The 16220-nt window shown below is 41.9% G+C and overlaps 1 protein-coding gene across 2 annotated transcripts in view; it reads left to right on the plus strand.

Moving 5' to 3' along the window:
• Positions 1-16220, plus strand: part of NF2 (neurofibromin 2) — a 1458300-nt gene that overhangs the window by 379570 nt on the left and 1062510 nt on the right. For both annotated transcript variants that reach the window (XM_044068458.1, XM_044068457.1), the window contains exon 5: positions 1706-1774. In XM_044068458.1, coding sequence (XP_043924393.1) covers positions 1706-1774 — 69 coding nt within the window. The remainder of the gene's footprint in view (positions 1-1705; positions 1775-16220) is intronic.

Here is a 16220-nt window from a genome sequence, read left to right on the forward strand (position 1 = left end):
CATTCAAGGGCAGGGTTAAGAGGTGGACATTCCCAGTATTTTAAAAAAAAAAAGCAAACATGTACAGCTATCACCCCACTATTGCTTAGAATATGCTCCCACTAGAAATCAGAACCCTTACACATCCTAAACAATTTAAGATAACCACCAAAGAGCACTTTAAAAGTTACTGGTTCTGTCACTGCACTCTCCCTCCTTAACATCCCCTACTTCTCATACTCTACTTTCTGCCCTTAACTCACTCCTCTCACTAGCTCTCTCTAATTTTCCTTGACTACTCTTTCTACTGTCTTCTAAAATCTGTTAAGCAAATTGCCTCAGAGAAACATTCTATTGTAATCGTCTTGCCTTCATGCAACTACATTATGATAAAACTGTTTTTTTTTTTGTAACCAATTACCCCAAAAACTAAACTCATCTTAATGACATATTTCTTTTTATACATCTTGAAATAGTTTTGCTATACTCTTGATTATTGACACTGTATAACATTATATTGCTACTTAATGCCTTGTAATAGTCCTGTAACATTGCTGTTTAATACTAATTTATAAGGAAAATTAATATGTTGGAACTTTTCTCCCCAGGCCTCTGCTGAAAAAGGTCTCTTCAGCTCAGTCGGACAATCCCGCTCAACAAATGTAAAATAAATAAAATAAAAATAAGTAAAATAAATGAAATAAATGTTTATGAACAGGTACCCAGTTCCCTCCCCCTTAAATGGATGAGTTGACACCAGCTGCTAATTCCTGTCCCAGTTGCCCAGCTCTTCCTCTACCGAAGCCACAAGTCCAAGTCGAGGTCGCCTGGCTTGCAGACAGGGCTCCATCCCTTTATGCTATGCTATGAAACTTAGGATGTTGGTACATTCTTTCTTATAATTAAGCTTAAATTAGTGCATGCTTGGTTCAGGAGTATAGCTTCTATGCTACAGTTGTTTTGGTTTTATGATTCTGGATGAATTAGTAAATATTTCAACCTGAGTTTTTTTTTTTTTTTTTTTTTTAATTGGACTAACTTCATACATTTTCTTGTTTGTTTATAACTTGAGTTTCATTGGCATAGTTTGAAAATACGTATGGTCAGAGCATGTGCATTACTCAATAGGGTTACAATGGTATATTGTTAGCTTTTGAGTAAGATTGCATTGATACAGTAGTTTAACCATATTCATCAATTAAAAAATTCATAAATTAAAGCAGGGCTACATTTTTACATTTTTTGAGTATGGTTACTTTTGGTATATTTTTGATTTTCATTCAGGGCAAACTTAGTACATTTTTGTTTTGTGACTAAGGTTACGTTGGTCATATTGATTCATGAGCTAGGCTGCATTAGTATATTGGACAAATCAGGTGGTGCTGGGTTACGGATTGTAGTTCACATAGCAGAGTCACTTGATGGACCTGATTGTAAAGCCCTGATGTGAATGACTTTCATGACAGGATTCCCAAAATAAGAGTACAGACGGAGTGGAAAGCATTCCTGAGGTAAGGGCTACACAGCCATTTTAATTCAGTAAGGTAATGTACATGTTATTTAGTTTAGATGTTTGTAACGAAGAGGAAATGTAATGCTAAGGTTAAGTTACCTACTGCCTGGCTGATGCTTACACTAGGGATTTATTAAAGGACACACACCTAAATATTTAGCTGTCATGGTGTTTCTTTGCATGTCATTGTTGGCTGTCTTTTCTGTCTTACAGTATGGCGATTATGATCCAGCTGTGCATACAAGAGGGTTTTTAGCACAGGAAGAGCTCTTGCCAAAAAGGGTAAGTAGACTGTAAATCTCAAGTAACAGTAGTAAAAAATGTGCACGTGCTGAAGTATGTGTTTGATGTCTTCTGTAAAATGAAAATGTTAAGTACTTGGGAGATAAAGATTCTTCTTTTTGCAGTATTTTTTTCTTACCCTTTGGGTATTGTGTAAAACTGGTTTTAAATACCAAAGGTAGCATACATCATATAGTAACCAGTAAACAAACTTCCATCAACCATATTTCAAAAAAGAAACAACCCATGGTTAAAGATCAGTGGAAGCTTTTAATCAAATAATTTAACGAGTTCCGGCTAAGTGCTTTTATCCAACTAATCAGGACATCTTCAAAGCCGTAATTAACCAAGGAATCCATTTCTTAAATACCTCCCACATCCAGTAACATTCAGATAACCAGTCACATGATCAAACTGAATACAAGTAACAAGTGTCCAATTCCATCAATGTATTAAAAAACTAAATAATATCCAAATAACACCTGTAAATAAAATTGTCTGTAAAAATTAAAAAGTGAAAAATAAAAAAATGTATAAATATAAAAGTTGTTGGTGTGGCGTGCAAGACTAAAAATCCTTAAGTTTAGCTGATTTTAACTTAAGGATACTTACTATCAATACAAGATCATTTAATCTCTTCTTCTTGGTTTCATTTAACCTAAGCTGCCAGCACAATTCTCTATGTTTGAGGAGGTTCTGCCATGTGCCTTCTCTGGGTAATATAGCTGCTGTCTCTAAAATAGCAAATTTAAATTTTATGTTGGTGTCACTTCTACAGGCCATTGTACGTTTGTAGAGAGTATTATTAATGTTGGCTTTGCTTATGTCACGTAAATGCTCATATATACTTTTCTTCAAAGGATGCTCTGGTTTGCTACCATAATATTGTTGGCAGTCTTGACATACAACTATGCACACCACCCCTGATGTGTAACAATGAATGAAATAATATCCGTTCTATATCACTGGGACACTGTTATTAGTCATTATAAAGTAATTACATCTCCCAAATTTCCAAGTACCCACTCTTGTAAGAGGCCTATCTTTATTTATATCAGATGAGATCTGGTTTCTTTCAAACTCATTTTTTTTAATTTCTATCCCCATAATAAAAGAAAATTGGGTTTTGTCCAACACATTTCCTAACGTTATCATAATTTTTGTACATAACCCAGTTCCTCACCATGATTTTATGACCTTGTCTGACATTCCATTAAACTTTAAAACCATAGCAGTTTCATATTTTGACTTAGCACTTGGGGTTTCAACAACTAATTCCCCTTTCGTTAAACGGAGAATTACCCAATATGGGCTTAAATTTTCCTGTTCTTTGCTCAGCTGCCTCTTTTATGATCTTGTTTGATAATGCACCAGGCTATCCCCTCTTTTGAAACATCACACAAAAATCCATTTCATTTTCAAACCAAATATTGTTTGTAATCATTCGTGCCAGCCTAACCATTTGCCCCTTTTACCAAGCTCCTTTTCTGATACATAGGATGACTACTCTTAAAAGTGTAAATATGAATTAGAAAATGTAGCTTTCTTGTAGTTCCACATCACTTTTATGAAACACGTGTCTAGAAAATAAATCTGGTCTTGAGTATGTAAACTTCAAAAATTCAGTGGAACTATTAATATAGTCCGCAAAATTCTTCAGTTGGTCTTCAGACTCAGTCCAAAATATGCATATGTCGTCCAGGAATATAAAGTAACTGGTCCAACATAATGTAAATTGTGTATTTAGAATGTAATTAATTTCCTACTTCACATAACGTAAATTGTGTATTTAGAAAATAATTCATTTCCCACTTCCACATAACAGTATTTGTAAATATGGGAGCACACTCCATTCCCACTGCAACCCTGTGTGTTTGTTTAAAATATTCCCCTTCAGAGAACAAATAGTTGTTGTTTAACACAATTTCCATAAAGTTGACTGTAAGTTTCAGTCTAATAGGATCAATAAAATTATAACTGTCCAAACCTTCCCTGAACCAAGCCGGTCCTAGTTCATAAGTAATACTCCCAAAGATGTAGACCACATCTACCATCAAAAAAGTGAGCTTTTTATCTTACATTTCCCGGGTAGTATTTGCCAAAAATTTCCAGGAATCTTTTAAAACATGGGGAACTTGTTCAAGAAATGGTTTCAAGGACCTATCAATAAAAAACTCAGTGGAATATGTTTCCAATCCTTGAGCAGCCCTTATGTGTCTAAGGGGTGGCTCGATTACATCCTTAAGGATTTTCAGGATTCCAAATATGGAAAGGACTTTTGGATTCTTAATACTCAAAAATTCATATTCTTGATGGTTATAGTACCCTGCATAAGGCAGTCATGTAGATGTAAATCTATCTTCTTGTATGCAGTATGCGTCTTGAGAGCCTGGCAAATATGTGGTGTCATCATATAACATATTTGACATTTTGCCTGAATGTGTCATACTATCAATAAGAACAGATGTTCTTCGTGGTTCACTGTTGCGGTCATCATACTTGGGTTATCTGCCTGCAGGTAGCCCCTTGTCTGCCCAAATACCAGAGTCTTGGGATTTCTGCGTCGGATGCCGTCGCCTCTTCCATGACGTCAGGTTTTCAGGGATATAAAACATGCAGCCGACGCCATTACATCAGCTTTTCTTGCCATGTGGGAGCCCGAAGCAGAAGCAGTTTGCAAGTGCCAGTCGGCCGCTACCTGAAATTTTCATTTTTCGAGTTTTAAACCTGAAATCTTCTAAAGCTAAGTACCCCGTAGGGGATCCTTTTTTCTTGCTCTAACCGATGTCAGAAAAAGTTAACAATTGTCTTGCCTGTGGAAAGCAAATACCTCACAGAGATTTTCATTCTTACTGCGTCACCTGTTTAGGCCCAGACCACGACATTCCTCACTGTTGGTTTTGTGCCTTGTTTAACGCCCGAACTATTCATCATCGGGCTACCTTTGTCGCTAAATTCCTTTGCTCTCGTTATCCGTATTCCGAAATGGCTTTGATAAGCCTTCTGACTGCCGATCTTCCGAAAAAACATAAGGATAAAGACAGAAGCAGACCACATAGGTCCAAAACTGCTGATGATGCTTCCGTTAAGCTAGTCACCAGACCGCCGGTACTCAGTGAGGTGCCTTCGCAGCCCCTGATACCCGCTTCTACAGATTCGCAGGCCTCTGCTGAAACCCATTTGGAGTCTGTTATGCCGCGAGATGCTTCTTAGACTATGGAACCTGCTGATGTCTCTACCTTGGATGGGTCCAGAGCTGCTGTGCAGGCACCGGCTTCTGAGGGTGTATTCTGACCTTCCGATGTTCGTATTAAACCGACAACTTTGTTTTTGACTAAAACTACAGAGTTTCTCAGGCCCAGAGTTCTCACTTCTCCTAGAAAACCGACGACCAAAGCACATGCTCAAGCTCCCATGCCACAGAAACAAATGCTTAGAATGGCTGAAGACCTTATAACTTTAATTAGGGGAAGCCAGCTTTCCCCCTCTAAAAGACAAAGAATTGATTTTCCTTCTGATTCTACAGACCATGAGTCCAATGACTCTGATCCCTCTGATTACCAGGACATGCCTTTATCTACCTATGAGGATTCAGATGCAGAGGATTCCATTCCCTCTGCCTCTCCTCCAAAGGACTTTTCTTTTGCTGAAACCTTGCATACCTTAAGAGAGCATTTCTGCTGGGAATGCCAGAACTACCCTCAGTCCAAAAAGGGACTCTGAGAATTTTTAGACTTGCATATCATGGAACTAATTAAACAAAAATGTTGTTTCCAGATTGTACATGAAAAAAATTTACAAGAGTTAATGCATTCTGCAAACCAAGTTAGTAAATATACTTTGCAGTGTGGTTTTGATGCCTTAGAAGCATCTTGCAGGGCTGCTGTCACTGGGTCTGTACCGAGAAGGCATGCTTGGCTGAAGGAACAAATCTTGCCAGACCAAGTCAAAGCAAAATTACTAGATGTTCCATTAAACCAGGAATGTTTGTTTGGCACAAAAGCAGAAGTAGTTCTTAAAAAGATGGATGAAAAAGCTAAATCTATGCAAATTGTTAAAGATTTCTTACAGGTGCAGCCACCTAGATTCAGTAGGCACTGGCCTTCTAAAAACTGGTCCTTTCCAGTCCCTCCCAGGCCTTCTCAGTCCAAATCCAGGGGCAACAGACCACCAAGACTACAGTCTCAGGGTATGCAGAGATCTAAACAATGGAGTGCTCCCACCTCAAAAACAGGGAGTGGTAAGTCACCCCTTATGGAAAAAGTTCACAATGACTTGTCTATCATCCTTCCCAGCCTTGCCCAAGTACTTGCACCCCTAGGAGGAAAACCCGCCCTGCATGCAAAAAACTGAATGTCCATTACCCAGGACCGATGGGTCCTAAACATTGTATCCTAGGGATACAGATTCTACTTCCAGTCACTGCCAACCCCAAGCGGGTTGCCAGACCTTCCTCCAAACCAGTGGGCAGAGGCTCAAAAGCAAATACTTTCTTTTCTCGGTATCAGGGCTATTCAACCTGTTCCAGTAGTGCAAAGGGGGCAGGCTTTCTACTCCAGACTGTTCCTGGTGCCCAGAAAAGAGAGCTGTTGGCGCCCTGTCCTGGATCTGTCCATTCTCAACACCTTCCTGGTGGTCCCAAAATTCAAAATGCTTACACTGCAACAGCTTCTTCCTAAGCTAGCCAAGGACGCCTGGCTAGTCACCCTAAACTTAAAAGAAGCTTATCTGCACATCCCAATAAGGGAATCTTGTAGGAAATATCTACGTTTCAGGGCAGGCTGTATGCACCGTCAGTTCTCTGCACTTCCCTTTGGCTTATCTACTGCGCCCAGGGTATTCACAAAGTGCCTGTCTCCAGCCATTGCATACTGCAGGCAGAGAAATATTCAAATTTACCCATACTTGAACGATTGTCTGATTTAGGCGGACAGTCAGGAATTGCTACTTCAGCACCTGGCATTTGTAAAGAGACTCTTAACTTCTCTGGGGTACACCATCAACCAAAAGAAATCACAACTGGTGCCCAGCCAAAAGTTTGTATTCCTGGGAGCAAGTTGAACACACTTCCCAGATGGCATTCCTCACTCCAGAAAAACAGATTTGTTTGATAAACTACTTCAAACTAATGGCCACCAAACCCAGCTATCTGCAAGAAATGTACTGCAAGCCCTAGGGTTCATGGCCTCATGCATTCTACTAATTCCATATGCAAGACTGCATATGAGGAAACTTCAGTGGTACTTAAGTCTCTAGTGTCAGCATTCTCAGGACATGGAAGCAGTGATTCCTATCATTCCTTGTCTAAGGGCAGTGTTCTTTTGGTGGGCAGAGGCATGCAACCACAACAAGGGACTTCCTTTCACTCAACCCAAGCAACCGCTACTCCAAAACATGTGTGCAACACATAGCTCACAAAGCCAGTGTGCCGAACAGTCACAGCCCTTAAGGCTAAACAACACACCTGATACACTTGTAATAGGTGACTTTATCGTCAGGCACACTGACGTCCCGCTCACCAGGCTGAACAAGGAGAAGGTCACAGCTGCCTGTCGGGCGCTAGGATCCGACACATAACACAAGCACTCAGGTCACTCCAAGGCAAGTACAAATATGACTCAGTCATTGTCCATGCTGGTGTGAATGACCTGAGACGTACCTCCCTGGACTATATGAAAATAGACATAGAGGAGCTCTCTTAGCATGTAGCCCAGGCCGGTATGACCCTGACCTTGAGTAGCATCTTACCCTCACCAGGAATGATGCCACAATATGAAGACAAGATGATCAATTTCAACAATTGGCTTAAGTATTGGTGTCATTCAAAGGGGATCCAATGCCTGTCAGCCTGGGATGACATGCTCGACAAGCCACGATGCTTCGCTAGGGACGGCTTGCACCTGTCACCCCTGGGCATTCGGATATTGGCAAAGACTCTTGCCACCCCCATAGTGCCTTCTTTAGGCAAGGCTCAAAAGACAAACCCACCTCCAGAGGTATCACAAGGGATAAGAAACTAAGAGTAATGCTACTCAACGCCAGAAGTCTAAACCTCAAGATGCAAACACTTGAAACTCTCCTTAGCATGGAGAACATTGATATCTGTGCAGTAACAGAAACCTGGTTCAAGGCTTCCAAGAGCACCCCAGCACTATTAGGTTATACCTCATACCATGCTTTTCGGCCCCAAAACTTGGACCGAACCACAAAAGGAGGGGGAGTATCAATATTCGTCAAAGATACCCACACCTTCAGGTTAGTGGCACAGCATGAAGCATCAGAGACTATCCATGTGCAACTAACAGTGGGTAAAACTGCCTTCCAGTTTATAGCCTGCTACAGACCACCCTCCCAAACCCAGGAACCCCACTCGGCCTTCCTGAGAACACTGGAAAATATAAAGGTCTCTCCAAACACCATTATATTGGGCGACTTCAACTACCCAAACATAGACTGGGAGCATTACACTAGCTCCAACACCCTAGCCCAAAGGTTCCTAGAATTTATAAACTCAAATGCTATGGAAAAACTTGTTACCACTCCCACAAGAGGGGAAAACATACTGGACCTGATCATCACCAACATGGGGGCTCTATGCTCCAGACCAGAAGTGTATCCCTCACTGGTAAGATCAGACCATAAACTAATCTCACTGGATATTCACATCCCGACCCCACCCCCTGCCCAGAAAACCACAGTGAAAAACTTCTCTAAAGCAAATTTCACACTCCTCAAAACCGAGGTGGAATCCTTCAAAGCCCCGGACCTGTGGAAAATATGGCCCAGACCACAGAATCCTTTATAAACGCATTCTATGAACACCTTCAGGAATGCATGGATCATGCAATCCCAGATAAAACCAAGACCCAGTCCTCCAAAGTCAGGCGTCCTGTCTGGTGGACCCCAGCCATAAACAAACTATATAATAGAAGGAGGAAGCTACTACATGATAGAGCAAAATCCCAAAAGGGAAGGCATCTCTGATCAGTATTAGCAAAAACTATGGGCACTCATAAAATCGTCTAAGGCCAGCTTGAGAGATAAATTGCACAGGACACTAAGGATAATCACAAGGCTTTCTTTAGTTATGTTAGGAACCTGGGTGGGAATTCCAGATATGCTCAGAATTAGTCCAAAATGACAAAAATACACCAAACCCACAGACATTGCCAACATCCTAGCTGACAGGTTCAGCACAAACTCCCCACCTCCCCACCAAAGGGCAAATATCTGTCCCAGCAGAGTGCTGCCCCTGACATCTCAGATGCTCAGGTAAGAGCAGCCCTCTCCAAAGCAAAAAACACAGCATAAATGGGACCAGGCGATGTCCCGGGCTGCATCCTACATGAACTCCAAGAAGAGCTAAACCCAAACATAAAACTACTGTTCAATCTCAGCCTTACTACAGGATATGTACCCAAAGAGTTGCATACAGCAACAGTGGTCCCTCTCCACAAAGGTGGTGCCTCAACGGATCCTGGAAACTATCGCCCCATAAGCCTGACTAGCTTGGTCTGCAAAGCTATGGAAAGGATCATCATGGACCTCATAAATAAAGATATTGGGGACCTACAGACACTAGATCCTACCCAGTTCGGCTTCAAGGGCAAATCCTTCCTCTTAAACCTGGTCAGTTTCTTTGAAACAGTCACCAAGGCCATTGACGAGGGGAAGGTGGTCCACACAGCCTACCTGTACCTCGCAAAAGCCTTCGATACAATACCCCACTCGGGCATTATAGATAAGCTCACCAGCTTAAATATAAACCCCTATGTCACTAGATGGGTTGCAAACTGGCTCAAGGACAGAACCCACATGGTTAGAATTGCTGGAGCCATGTCAGACTCCAAACCAGTTACAAGTGGCATCCCACAAGGCTCAGTCCTGGGACCTCTCTTGTTTGGTATATATTTCTCGGAGGTACAGGCCAACATGGAAGGACTGTGGCTGACCAAGTTCGCAGATGACTGCAAACTAGGCGCCATAATAGACTCTCCAGCCGACACAAGCATCCTACAAAAGGGCCTCATAGAAACAGACAACTGGTGCCAGAGCCATGGCCTCAAGCTAAACGCCAAAAAGTGTATAGTCATCCCATTTGGCAAAAACAAAGTGCCCACAAATTACCACATAGGTGGTAATCCATTAAGTACGGAAGAAGTAATTAGGGACCTGGGGACCCAAGTTGATAGCAGTCTCTCATTTGAAAACCATGTGGCCAAAGTGGTTAGAAAAACATTTTATATAGCCCACCTAATCATGAAGGGATTCACATCTAGATCAGGGGAGGTCATCGTGCCTCTTTACTCATCCCTCATCAGGCCCATAATTGAGTACAATGCCCCTTTTGGGATGTGCCTTACCAGACACCTGCAGCAACTGGAAAGACCCCAAAAGTACCTCACCAAGAAGATCAAAGGGCTCAAACAGATGTCATATGCTGCCCAGTTAAAGAAACTCCAGCTCTACTCAGTGGCATACCGCCTGCTCAGAGGCGATCTGTGCTTGACGTATAAAGCCATGTCCAACCTGGAATTAATGGACATGCTGCACCTCAGAAAATCCAAATCCCATCGAGCTACGCGCTCGAGAGACTTGAACCTCAGCACTGAATTAAATAGGACATGCTGGAGGGACAGATTCATAACCCAGAGGCTCCCTTCACTCTGGAATAAAATTCCAGTCCAGGTTAGGCAGAGTCCCTCATTGACTCTCTTCAAGAGGAATCTTGATGAGTGGATGGGAGATAGTAGGTTTATCCCGGGTATCACCTCTGTGTCACTGTTAGACAGAGGCACAGTATACTAACCTCGAAAAAGGGCATAGCAAAATTCATTTAAAATGGGTGGCGAAAGCCAAACACACTCTGGCTAGGCTTATAAATGCCCTAGGGCAGATAGCCTAGTATGAACCTATGAACCCCTCACTGCCCAAACCCTGACAAGAGACGCATCAGACTATGCATGGGGAGCTCACATGGCAGGCAAATGCATTCAAGGCAAATGGAGCCTAGGACAAATTCCCCTGCATATCAATCAAAAAGAAATGTTAGCTGTACAGAATGCTCTGACAGCCTTCAAATACCTTATCCTTCCAGGACAACTCCTGATAAAGACAGGCAACACGACAGTTATGTGGTACATAAACAAGCAGGGGGGGGAACTCATTCCTACCCACTCTGCAGGTTAGCCATGGCCCTGTGGAACACAGCCTTGAGCAACCAAGGGCACCTGCAAAATCAGTTTCTGTCAGACAAACAAAATTCACTGACAGATGACTTAAGCAGAAACTACTGGGCCCACACGAGTGGAAACTGGAAACCCAACTCATTCAAACTTCTAATCCACAGGTGGGGGACACTAGAGGTTCACCTCTTTGCCTTCCCCCAAAACCATCAATAGAGCAAAGTTTGCACCAGAAATCCTCACAGCAAAGCATGGAAAGTGGATGCCCTATTCTTTACATGGGAAAACCTCTCAATTTATGTCTTTCCCCCTCTGCCCCTCCTCTCAAAAGTACTACTCAAGATCAAACAGGACAGACAAAGGACAATCCTTTTTGCCTCAGACTGGCCATGCCAGCACTGGTACCCACTCCTACGCAGTCTGACAGCAGTGCCACCTACATCAGTGCCACCCAGCAGGAGGGACAGATTTTGTCTCCACAGCTGCAAACCCTGAATCTTGCAGCCTGGTTTATCCCCTGAATACACCACCAGCAACCCTCAGCAAACAGGTGCTGGATGTCATCCTTGAGGCCAGAAGGCCTAGTCTTAGAAAATCCTATTCAGAAAAGTGGAAAAGATATTGTTTTTGGAGCCATTCTCAAGGAAAGGACACAGCCGTGCCCACCTTACCTCAAATTCTAGATCACCTAGCAGAGCTGCTCCACAGAGGCCTATCCTTCTTATCAATTAAGATTCATGCCTCTGCCATCTCAGCTCATTACAATACTGAGTCACCTTTCTTTTCTCACCCTCTCATCAAACAGTTCCTGAGAGGAGATGACAATTTAAGGCACCCAATGAGAGCTCCCACCCCTGCCTGGAACCTTAACTTTGTACTAGATAAGCTCATGCTTCCCCCTTTTGAGCCTGCTGCTGCAGCAGAGTTAAAATTCCTCTCTTGGAAAACAGCCTTACTTCTAGCCATCACTTCAGCAAGAAGAGTGTCCGAGTTACAGGTACTAATGGCTGTGGAACCCTTCATTATTTTCCATGCTGACAGGGTTTCCCTCAGGACTAACCCATCATTTATGCCCAAGGTGGTTTCCAGTGTGGCTTTAAACCAATCCATCCATTTACCAACCTTTTTCCCTAATCCTCAGAATAAAGGGGAAAGGATTCTGCACTTCTTGGATGTGCACAGACAGCTAAGGTTCTACCTTGACAGGACTAAACCTTTCAGAAAATCTGACCAGCTGCTAGTCAGCTTTGCTACAGGGGCAGAGGGCAAGGCTATTTCTAAGCAAACCATTTAATGGATCTCACACTTCATCCATTTCTGCTACAAACACCATGGAAAACCTACCCCGCAGGGGATCAGCACTCATTCCACTAGGGCTACCTCAACCTCTGCAGCATTTCCCGGGAGTCCCTACCAGGGACATCCTGGAAGCTGCAACCTGGAGTTCAGTACACATCTTCACCAAGCATTACCACTTACCTGTCTTTTCTAAATCCAGAGCTGGATTTGCTACAACAGTCTTACAAGGCCTGCTAGCCAGCCCTAATACTTCTTGACTGTCTCCACCCTTCCTCAGCTTTGGGAATCAACCCAAGTCTGATAACTGCAACAGTGAAACACGAAGAACATAGTACAGTTAGTGTACACTTAACATAAATGTAGATGTTCGAGTGAATTCACTGTTGCAGTTCTGGTTACCCTCCCTCCAGCCCCCTGACTTTTTCTGTACTTTCTATTTATCCTCTTTTTGGCCATATCTTATGGCTGTGGTATTTACTTTTTACTGGAGGTGTTCCACACCATGTAATTGCTTACTATTTTGGGGGCTCCTGACATCTTTGACAAGAAAAACCGATGTAATGGCGTCTGCTGCATGTTTTATACCCCTGACGACCTGACATCATGGAAGAGGCAACAGCATCCGACGCAGAAATCCCAAGACACTGGTATTCTGGCCGACTGTGGGCTAACTGCAGGCAGATAACCCAAGTGTGATGACTGCAACAGTGAATACACTTGAACATCTACATATATGGTAAGTGTACACAACTGTACTTTCCACCATTTATGTCTGGTTTCATAACCCTTAGATTTTTTTTTTTTTACTAGATTTTAATTAAATTCCTATTTTATCTTCTTCTCTTCTCTTTGAAATAATCATATATTTCACTTTCACAAGTCTTTTCATGGGCTTCAATAATGGGTTTGAATGGGGGTTGAATAAACTTATTTTTCTAAAACAATTCACTAAAGTAAAAGAGGGGTTGCTAGAATCTCTCAGGACATATGATAAATTCAACTTTCTGGTAAAAGCAGTAAGAACATAAGAACAACTACCACATCACCACATGTTTGTGGAATAAAAGTGAAGTTTTCAGAGAGGTCAAAATGTTCCTTGCAAATATCTATACTACTGTAGTTACAAATATAGTAACTCTTATAACTAAACTGAGTACCATCAGTGTCAGCTAAAATTTCAAGTTTAAATGCTTCATTGAGTTTGTTTAATTGATTCTCCCTCTGTAGCCCCCCCCCCCCCCCCATCTCCCCATTCTCTTCAGTCTGCTGCTGGAATAAACCTGGTTGTACTCCATATTCAGATGTGGAACAGGTGTTTGTTCAGCCAGTCTCTCTCCTGGGGGTGGGGGATTTTCTGAGGATTGCTAGAGTACAAAAAATCATTGCCAATTGTTTCCATAGTATCCTTTAATTCCCTGTGTTCTTTGTTTATCAAATTCTCAACCCAAAGTCCTGATTAGTTGGATGAAAGCACTTAGCTGGAACGTGTTAAATTATTTGATTAAAGGCTTCCATCAGTCCTTGGCCTTGGGTTGTTTCTTTTTGCAAAACGTTTTTTTGGTAGTTTGTTAAAATTTGTTTTACACTGCTGTAACACCAAGCATTTCAAGCAGACAGCTTTTATGGTTTTGTAGGGTTTAGGTGGTTTTGAGAAGGGTGATGTGATATATCACCAGCATTGACGCACATAAAATGCAAGAAAAGATTTTTGTATATACAGTCTTCAGCTGTCGGTGGGAGCCTGGTAAGGTTATAGAAATTAAGTGAAATGTGGTTTTGTCAAAGTAATTTATAATGGAGTATTTCATTTTCTTAGCATCTTATGTACTTTTTCACTGATTTTGGCATGCACACACAACTTTTCTAGAATGGGAATTGGGGATCACTTTCTACATTTCATCTGAATTGCACAGTCTAAGAACAACATTTCTGTATGAGGAGGTTGAAGGTGGTGAAGATTTTGTGCACAACATCCTTGTACAAATTATTATTTGAATCACTGTTAACTCTGTATCCAGCTGCCTCAGTATTTCCATTTCCTCATCTTTTCTGACTTTACTTTGCTTAAGCAGTCCGACATGAGTAGTACTTCTCTGAATGGGAAGCAGTTTTAGGAAAATATAGTATTGTAGTAATAGGAAATGGCTTTCTTGAAATAGTGTTGGGCATTAACAAGTCAGCATCTGCCACTGAGGCAAACTGGAAGAGTTACTTCTGCTTTTTTCTTCTTTGACATGTTTGTTTTTTGCAGGTTCAGAATTCTAGTAGTGGCGTGACAAGATTTTGCATGTAGAATATTGTTTCTCTGGAAACCACTGAAGGAGAGCAGTCCCCCCTCCTCTCAGTCCAAATGTGCAGTGTGTTCACTCCTAGTGCAAACTCAGGTGAAGTCAGAAATCTATTATCCTCATTACTACACTGGTTATCAAGAAATGTTTTGTACAATGCAGCATGTCACACTCTGTGTCCTATGCTCCTGTACTTGATGAGTTATTGCTGGGAAGTCACTTGTTTTGTAGACATATTTGCATTATAGTGTTTATAAAGCGGCAGAAGTGAAGTACTTTTTAGCTGAGAGTTGTCAGCTGAATATACATTGTGCATGTAGCTGCAAAACTACATTTCCCCCACCTCATTTTGGTGACTGCAAAGTTTTCTAATTTGTATGACACTATTTGCAGTGTCTACATCCCATACCATAAGTCCACTACTGTTCTTCATATTGATCACTGCTGAAGAAGTTTAAGCTGGAATAATTGCAGTTGCAGCTTCTAGAAATCCAGGAACTTGTAGTCAGGGGCACGATTGGGTGTTTCCCTGCTATGCCCACATAGCCGAGCAGCTGCTTGAACTTGAATGTGAGTGCAACTAGTAAGTGGTGAAGGGAAACAGAGAGGGGAGCTTAGATTTAGAGAGGGGAGGGGATATTTAGATTAGGCTGTGACCAAGAGTTAGTGCTAGGCTAGGTTTATGCAGTGACTGGCAGTTGGCTCAGCGTTAGGGTTAGGTGAAGTGGACACTAAATTGCCCATAGGGGTGTGTGTGTGTGTGTGTGTGTGTGTGTGTGTGTGTGTGTGTGTGTGTACAAATGAGCCAGGGCTAGCTGCCTGGTGGTGTGAACATTGGCTGCAGGTGACTGTCACTGTGGAAGTGGCACACTGACCCCATATGCAAACATGGGGAAATGGGGGTTGTGAAGGGATGGAGAGACTGGGAGTTAGCTCAGAGTTAGAGTTGGAAGGCGTGGTTTAGGTTTAGTCAGCAATCGGGAAGTTTTCTTTTGGGTTAGGGTCAGGGTTCTGGGAGGGATAAGTTAGGTTACTGGTAGTACATGGGAATCGGGGTGGTGAGAGTTGGGGCACTTGCCAATGTGAGCGAGTGGCAGCATGAAAGTGTGTAGAGGACTAATGGTACATGAGTACTTTGTAGAAGACCTTTCCAAGCTATATGGAATGTTTTCTGTGTAGGATGTAATAGCTGGCCTGCATTCAAAGCTTCAGGGCATCTTCCACATATTCCGTTTATCAACTGAAACTGAGCTGACTAAAAGACAGGTTTGGGCACCAAGTCCTTTAGAGCTGTCCCTCTGCCAAAATATAGTACTACTTTGCTGGCTTTCAAGAATCAATGGTCAGCATATGCTGTTCTGTTGCTGGGCAGATAAGTTTCCTTTGGGGAAAAAACTTCCACATGTTATTTTTATTGTTTAAACTTAGTTTCCTGTGTAGGACAGTATATTTTAGGCTAGGAATATTTGTGTTTATTGACTTGACTTTAGTGCAGCTTGACTGTACTTTTAATTGAAAGTGTGGTTTTAAAGTTAAACATTCTAAAACTTTTTTTTTCTGTTGAGAAACTGTATTCAGTTTACATTTTGGGGTTGGTAAAGTTTATTATAGTGCTTTTTACCGTGTGCTTATTGGTAAAATTTACTTTATTTTGATACTTTTAAATTTTACTGG

The sequence above is a fragment of the Protopterus annectens genome, chromosome 4.part0, assembly GCF_019279795.1.
Source record: "Protopterus annectens isolate FY-2018-M chromosome 4.part0, PAN1.0, whole genome shotgun sequence".
NCBI lineage: Eukaryota > Metazoa > Chordata > Ceratodontiformes > Protopteridae > Protopterus > Protopterus annectens.